The 8,009-nt window shown below is 40.4% G+C and overlaps 1 protein-coding gene across 1 annotated transcript in view; it reads left to right on the top strand.

Moving 5' to 3' along the window:
* The window catches only part of RGS7 (regulator of G protein signaling 7), a 242,117-nt gene extending 234,532 nt beyond the window's left edge, over positions 1–7,585 (top strand). The window contains exon 17 of the mRNA XM_050316771.1: positions 6,637–7,585. Within this exon, the coding sequence (XP_050172728.1) occupies positions 6,637–6,798 (162 nt within the window). The 3' untranslated portion in view covers positions 6,799–7,585. The remainder of the gene's footprint in view (positions 1–6,636) is intronic.
* The last annotated feature ends 424 nt before the right edge of the window (positions 7,586–8,009 follow it).

The raw sequence follows: 8,009 nt of genomic DNA on the forward strand, positions 1-8,009 counted from the left end.
CATTTGTTATCCGTATCTTGATAAGAATGAGAAACCAAATCTAAAAACTGTGCCTGATTTTTCTGGGCTCCCACCTCCACATCTGTATTGATTTTGGGCTTCATTTTCCCTCTTTTCCAGAGCCTCTAGTCACTGTGATAGGATTGCTGAGATACTCTGACTCTATATTTCAACCTTTTTCATCTCATAGTTTTACATATCCTATTCCAGCTTTACCAAAGAACCCCCACTCTGTCTGTGAGGACATCAGGCTAACCTGGAATAAGCACCCTAATGAACCCAGACACTGAACTATTTTGGGGAGGTTTTTCTGTGAAGAATTGTGTATGAGGGGATCTACTCTTCAGCTTTAAAAAACAGAGGATGAAAGAAATGCTTTTTCTCCATTAGTAATAGACAACTAATTTTAATAACATAATATTTAATGAAAAATATATTACGAATTTATATGCAATACTGTTTCATATCTGGAGTGGATATTATGGAAAATGTTTGTCCTGGCTTTAGGGGACCGAGAGAAAGTTCACCTTTGCTTGGATATACAGCACTACCCTTTGGGATGGTGTCATTTGATAATTCCTGCCACATGTTCTCATGAGTAGGATGTTTTTGTTTCCTTACTGTGTCTCCCCTCAAGTCCTGCTGGGTAATATTTCAGATGGTCACGGTCAAAAAAAGCATGTGACAACTTCCAGATGTTCAAATAATCAAAGCGATCTGCAGATCTAAGGGAGCACACCAACAAACAAATGAAGGATAACTTAAAGGCCTGCAGTCTAGGTGGGGGGTCACATTCAGAGCTGGCGTAGCAGGCTGAAGGATGGTCTTTTAATATTTGGAGAATTCACTGATGTCTAGATCATTTGCTAAAAATGAGATAGTCTGATGATGTGGCTGGGAAGGCAGTAAAAACCTAAAACATGGAGTCTGGTTGTGGTTTTCCCACAGCTTGGAGCAGAGTTGGCTTCCCCGGGGAGCTAGGAAGGCTCTCACAGTGCAGCATAGCTCTGAGCTGAGCTGGCTGCTGGGCTCCAGCTTGCATGATGCAGCTGGGGCTTTGAAACATGACCATGCCCTGCTGTCACCCACACCACCACTTCATCTCGGGCTGTGGCCCCACGGAGCTGGTGGTGCTTCAGGCTGTGCTGTGTTCAGGTGAGAGAGGTTAGGGCACCACTCAGAGCAGGGAAACTCCCGTGCTTCTGGTTTGCTCCTACCTGTTTGGGCACTAGTAGTTAGTTCTAAGCTGAGTTTTGGAAACCCATAGTCGAAGCCCTTCATCATCCCAGGGGATTTTTGTTATTCCATCCTCCCAGCTTTATAGAAACAGACAAGACAACTGAAAATGTGCAGCGAGACACAGCATTCCTCTTTGGGAACATAAAAGTATTCATCAACAAGATTCAAAAAGCTCACATTAGTCACTGGCAACCTGATATTTGTATAGAGGTGAATGAGCATGGCTGTGTGGTGCAGCATGTGTGGAGCAGCGAGCAGGAACGCCAGGATGGAGGATGCATGTTGCTTACTGATGTGACACAGCCTGAACAGTCCTGTCTCTGGTCACAGGAGAGACAATTTTCTCACCCCACAGCATCCTACAGCAAGTTTGCTACTGCCTTTCTGTATGCTGGCATTTGATATCACAGTGCCTGCACTACTGATGGCATGTCCTTTGAAATATATGTTCTCTCATCTGCCCTCTGTGTGTGCAACTGGCAGAGTTCTGCTGGAAGATTGGTTTTGAAATCCTTCCATGGGGAGCACTGATGAGGAGGGGCAGGTATTATTACTATTATTATTTCTACTACTAATAATTTGTGTGGAAACGTTGCTGGCCCAAAAGCTGGCTCAGTTGCTGGTGGAGAAGGGAAGATCTGATGATGTCAAGACACCTGCTAGAGTTTTGAACTCCTACAGGCTGATGCTTTTGAAGTGCAATTATTTGGGAGATTGCTACCAGCTGCTCCTTCCCCTTGGTAGTAAGGCTTTATGTGACTTTTTGCGCAATCTGATATGGGTCTTTGATTGCTTGGGAGGTAATGCTATAGTGTGCTAGCAAATTCAGTTCCACACTAGGAAAAGGAACAACTTTGTGGCAGTCTGTCCATTATCAAACGTGGGTTTTGTCGTTTGGATTCTCCCTATCACATTCCTCAAGAATGTGGAGATTTCTGAAAAAAATTACTCTTTGGTTTTGTTCAAGCAATACCTTTGTATGTACATAGAACATGAAAGACCAATACACTGCTCACCTGGAGAATCAGACCATGGTGCCCATGTGCTTGGAGGGGCCTGAGCCTGAGGAGGCCATTGGTAGCGGCACTGGGGCCTTGGAGGAGGCACACCACAACATGGGCAAACACCCAAAAGTGGTGAGGATGTTGCAGCTCATGAGGACACTGGTGACTGAATGTGCTGCAGGAAAATGGTGGCCATTAAAAGTTAGGTCTGGACCACATAATAGATATTTACTGTGATGGGTCATCTCTGTCCTGATTCATATCTGTAGGCTGGGTAACAAGGTATGTAGTAAACCCTGAAAAGCTTTTGAGGCCTGTTTTCTTCTACTAGCTGGGCTATCAACAGCATGTCCTTCCATCATTTATAATGGTTGTCCACATTTCAAGCTCTTTGTCCACGTCCACAGGGAAAGTTATGATTACCTATGTATGGTAACAATGCACTGCATTGGAAGCCAACTCCAAAAAGAGAGATGGGGAGATGTGATAAGGGAAATAAAACTACTGAATCATAAACCAGAAAACTGTAGGAGAAACAAACTAAGCAGCCCCTATCTACCAACTACCCATCTGTTGGACATCCACTCATCTCTCTAGTAGCTACATATTTTTATGTTACTATTTAAAAAGGAGGCAATGGAACAACACAGGGAGGTCTGGCTGGGACAAGAGGAAAGCAGCTAAAGGACCTTTTCCCTGGCTGGTAAATCCCTGGTCTCCCTTCAAGGCTTCATAGTTTAGAAAGAATTGCAGTTTGTTCTTCAAAAGATGTATCAGTCTGTTATGGATTAAGAAGACAATATGCCTTCCACATTTACTCCCCCCACAAAGACTGATTTTTGAAGGATTTGCTAGTCATTTCATTTCAGACACATTTTTTAACGTTTTGCTTTCTTTGTGGTTAAACTTAGACTCTGTCCTTCCTGAATCCTATAAGGCTTACTATGTGGTGTTTGTCCTTTCATGGTCATTACTGATACATACTCACTGCACTCATTGTGTTCTACTAAAATTGTTTTGCCAGGATAAAAATTGCAAATTAAAATATTTACTCAGAGAGAGAACCCCAAAAATAATTTCATACCAAAAATTCTCCAATCATTTCCAAACAACGTAATTTAAAATGGAAGATAAATCTTTCCTTTGCTACTACTGAGATATGATCTTCCCAAAGCTTTAGACAAGAATAATCTTCCTGAATTTTCCAGCTATTTCAATATCCTGTCCGTACTGAAACTGGGTGTGCCTCTACAACCCATTCAAGAGAATTTGCAGACAAGGCCAGTGCCTGACATCTCTACGCTTTAAAATCAATGGTCATAGATATTTTATTTTACTTTTCTCAGTTTTCATTCCCTTCCATTGCTTGTTTGCAGCTGCATCTCGATTTTGTCCCTTTTAATGGAAACTTAGGAAGTTCTCACTACTTTCCTATCTCTGCCTCTTTTTTCTTTAGAGTCTCTAGTCTCTTTCCCTTATTTTAATAGCCTTCCTTCTCATCTGTTGTCTGCAGATCTTGGCTATGCCCTGATAAAATCAACAGAAAGGTTTTCCCTGGAATTTTAGACATTTTTCCGTATTGGTTTTCTCTCTCCTTTCCTTTTTCTTCTTGGTGCCTGGCTGACTGATTTAAACAAACATTTTCAGAACAACTTGTCCTCAGCTGACTAAACTGGTAAATAATGGATAAATATAGTTTTGATTGGGAACAGCTTTCTGGCAAAGGATGGAGCACAGCACTAAAGAAGAATTTTTCTCACCTTGCGTCATGGGACCTGGTTTGTAAAATTAAAAACATTTCCTTAACCTGCACGTACAGCACACGAATATCAGAGATGTCCTTTACTTTGTGCTGCCTACAGTACCCTAGCTACAACACCTAGACAGCAATTCTATTTTTTGAAACCCAAAGAGACTGGGTTTCTTTCTTTCTTTGAATCAAAAGCAGTACAAATCTAATTTAGATATTTAAGCAGCAATTTTTTTTCCCCATCACCTAGAAAGGTATTGTTGTTCTGTCATGAGCTTCAAGCTTCAACATGTAACAACAGTAGTATAAATTCCTTGATGTCCTAAGGCTGGCTACCTACCATCATAACTCAGTCATGCTGTGACACTGCTGTCTTCTTATCAAATGTACTTCCAGAAGCATACAAAAGGGTTGTTGCTGTGTTTGTTAGGATGAAATTTTGCATATTCCCTATGAAGCATAGAGTGGACTTTTGTAAATGTTTTTCTATGTGTTTATTCACACAGAGGGGCTAGAAATCTAAGTGGTTTTGATATATATAGAGGAAATAAAAACCCAACTCACAACCGTAAGACATTGTATTTCAAATTTTTATTGTAATAAATTATACCAATAGTTCACACAACCCAGCTATTATCTCAGATTGTCTCTCTGCAGAATCACAAAAACAATCTGAGTCATCCTGACTTGATTCATGTTCGGTTCCTGTTTGGAAAGGCTTCCCTCACCATCAGGCCACCCGGTAGCATTTTTTTTTTCTGTGAAAGCTCAAGTTCTGTATAACAGTCCCACAGCCTATGGTGGGGTCTGCAACATGAATCATGGAAAATATGCATCCCTGCTTGTTTACCGCTGGTTATTTTTGTCGAAGTCCATGTGGAAGCAGAGCTATCAGATTTTTTCCTACATAATACATGTGTCTTTTGAGCCCTCTGATAGGAATTGATTAACAGAGACTTGTCAACCATATCAAGAGATGCTTAGCATTTGAAAGAGAGAAAAGAAGCGGAAAAGAGTTGACATGCAGAGCTGAGACTGAGTATCAACCAATTTCAGAAAGAAAGAAAGAAAGAAAGTAAATTTATCTTTATGAAGTAAACAAGGCACAAGAGAACTGTTTCCCTATTTCTCCTAGGGTCCTCTTCATGGCCTGTCACTGAATTCTTGTGAAACTTTTATTTATCTTTGTTGTGGCTTTCATTTTACCTGCGTATATAATGTTATGTAAATTAGTGCATGCAGAATATATTATTTAAATTAGTTCATTGAGCTAGTTAAGAAATAACTGCTACTCTCACCTGAAAAGCATGACAGGAATGGAGAAAATTACTTGCCACCCTTCCTTACATCATTTGAGAAAGACCCCTCTGAGCTGAAAATGAAGCACAGTAACTTTTTATAATACCTTAGACATTAGGTGAATAATAATGTGTGACTTCAGGGAAATGAAGCTACACAGAGTAATGATGATACTAGCCAATATTTTTGCAGTTGAACTGTTCAGCAGTGAAGGGCTTTGTTTCTGACAGTGTCCTGCAAAAATGTGGTACAAGTTTTATTTTAGAGGTATAAAATCATCACTTAAAACTTTACAAAGATTACAAAGATTATGGTTATCATATCTAGTAAGGATTTAAGGAACTTCACAAACAAAATTTTGAAGTGCTTGGTCATGGCAGATGACTGAGTAATAGTCATTTATCCAGTGGGCAAAAGTGAAGTCAGATTCAGAGAAACAAGTCGTAGAGTCTGTGGGTGCCGTGGGGAGCACCCTCCACCAGGGAGCAGTGGGCTTAAACAGGACACACTGGTTCATGTCCAGGGCATTAGCTGGGTGTCAACTCCAGGAGCAAAACTGGTCAGAAACTAGTGTGATCCCTGGAAATACATGTTTTTGGCACGGATGCCTTATTTCCCCCATGCATATGTTGAGCTCTAAAGCACAGTGTTTGCTTCAGACACTCTTACAGACTGCCTGAAAACCAGAGAGTGTGCAGGTGACAGCTCTGAGACGAACCAAAAGGCTGGAAAGCATCTTCTGGTAGAAGGGGTAGGTGCACAGTTGTTTAAGCACAAGAAGAAGTTAATGGGTTTTGATTATGGATGGTGAGTATTTACTTCAGGACTAACGCTCTTCCAGTCTAGCAAGTAAAGATATAAAAAGATCTGGTGGTTGGAGCTGGACAAATGTGCATGATGAAAAGGCTACGCATTTCACCAGGGAAATACTTAGCTACTGGTGTGGATTGCAAGAGGTTTTTGTGGCTTTTCCACCATTAGCAATTTTTAAATCGAGAATAGATGTTGTTGGTTTTTGTAATATAAAAGATGTACTCAAGTTTAAACTGGATCAAATTCAAGGATGTTCTATGTCCTAAATTATGTGGTTAGGTGACCATATGGCGACTCCTGGTTTTATAATCTGAAAATCCCTTTGCTTTGACAAATAAGGCTGGAGGAGATTTTAATGTGATTGATGACTTGGATTCATGGATGCTCATTATGTTTACTGGGGTCAGCACTCACCTTTCTTCCTTCTGAACCAGCTTAGCACTGACTGGTCCTGGCTGCAGAGCTTCACTAAGCAGACCTGTCCTGCCTAACCCAAGGACGCTCCTTTTTCACTTATTTCTCTCCTCCCAGGCTGGAACCCCACATTCATTTTTCCGAGGAGCCAGGAACCACCTTGAACCGGGGAACTTCTGTAGCGCTTTGAGAGTAACCATTCACAAAGACCTTACAGCTCTGAACTACAGCACGCACAAAGAACACTTTTTTTCTAACAACTACAAAATGCTGCAGTAAGCTTTGCTCAAATGAAACCTCTATAAGAGAAACCACTCTATTACTGGTAGTGGAGCTTTGTATGTTAGAGACCAAGGATTTGACTATCAGTTAATTGTGATTATGTGTTCTTTCCAGAACAACTTTCGTTATTTAAGAAGAAAATCAAACTCCAATCAAGCTGTTCAGAGGTTTTGAAATATTCAGATGCAGAGGTCCCAGCTTTAGCCATTGGGGTACAGTGCAAAATGCTGCTAAGCAGGCAGTAGGCTCAGGATTTATTGCAGTGACTGAAATTATAAATACAGAAAGTTCACAGAAAAGCCTGCTTTTGTGAATTTTCAACCAGCAAACTAAGAAGCCATAGATTATTTATATAATAAATGGGTGCATATCTGTCCAAATGTTAAATAAAGATACTTTGTGAGAAGCATGAAACAAGTAATTTACCTCTGCAATGACAATGTATTTCTTCTATTATATAAAGGACAGATGCAACAGCAGTTTAAATCCTTTGAAGCTTTTATGTTCAGAAAATGATACTCTGATAAGAATTATATAGAAAATACAGGTATTAGAATGGGAATTATCAGGTCAGGTGAGACTAAAATTTGGTAATGATTGAATACTCTTTAATTGGTATTGATATATCTGTATATAAATATATATATATGCACCATTTATATAAGATCTGGATACTAAAAGGTGAACTGAACTGTGCAATATGATCCAGTAAACCTTGCCTTTATAAATGCTCTTTGTACCTTGGAAGACACCGGAACAGTAACAGTATGGATTTTAAAGGTCAGATCAACTGTTTCTGGTTATTTTGGTTATGGACTACACCTGGCCTGAAAAGGCAAACACTATTTGGCCTATGGTTGCCATATACCCTACAACTACCTGCTCCCTGCGTGTGCTCTCTCTGACTCCCCTGCAAAGTACTGATCAAGTACACATGAATTGCATCTACACCACCACAATAATGGTGATTTTCATTTCCTGTTTGGTCCAAGAGACATGAACACAACCTCCAGCCCCAGGCTGACAGCTACTGTCCTGTTGCCAGCACATTTGGCTCCGGGACAGGCAGGCCAATAAGATGAATTGAAAATACTACTTTTTCCACATGCAACCATGTACCAGTTGCAACTCAAATATATTGAAGAAGTTTTCTCTCTCTATATGTGTCTTCACATATCTGCATGTCAGATTTACACTACTGTCAAATC

The sequence above is a fragment of the Myiozetetes cayanensis genome, unplaced genomic scaffold (genome assembly GCF_022539395.1).
Source record: "Myiozetetes cayanensis isolate MyiCay16 unplaced genomic scaffold, myiCay2020 scf2-11, whole genome shotgun sequence".
Taxonomy (NCBI): Eukaryota; Metazoa; Chordata; class Aves; order Passeriformes; family Tyrannidae; genus Myiozetetes; species Myiozetetes cayanensis.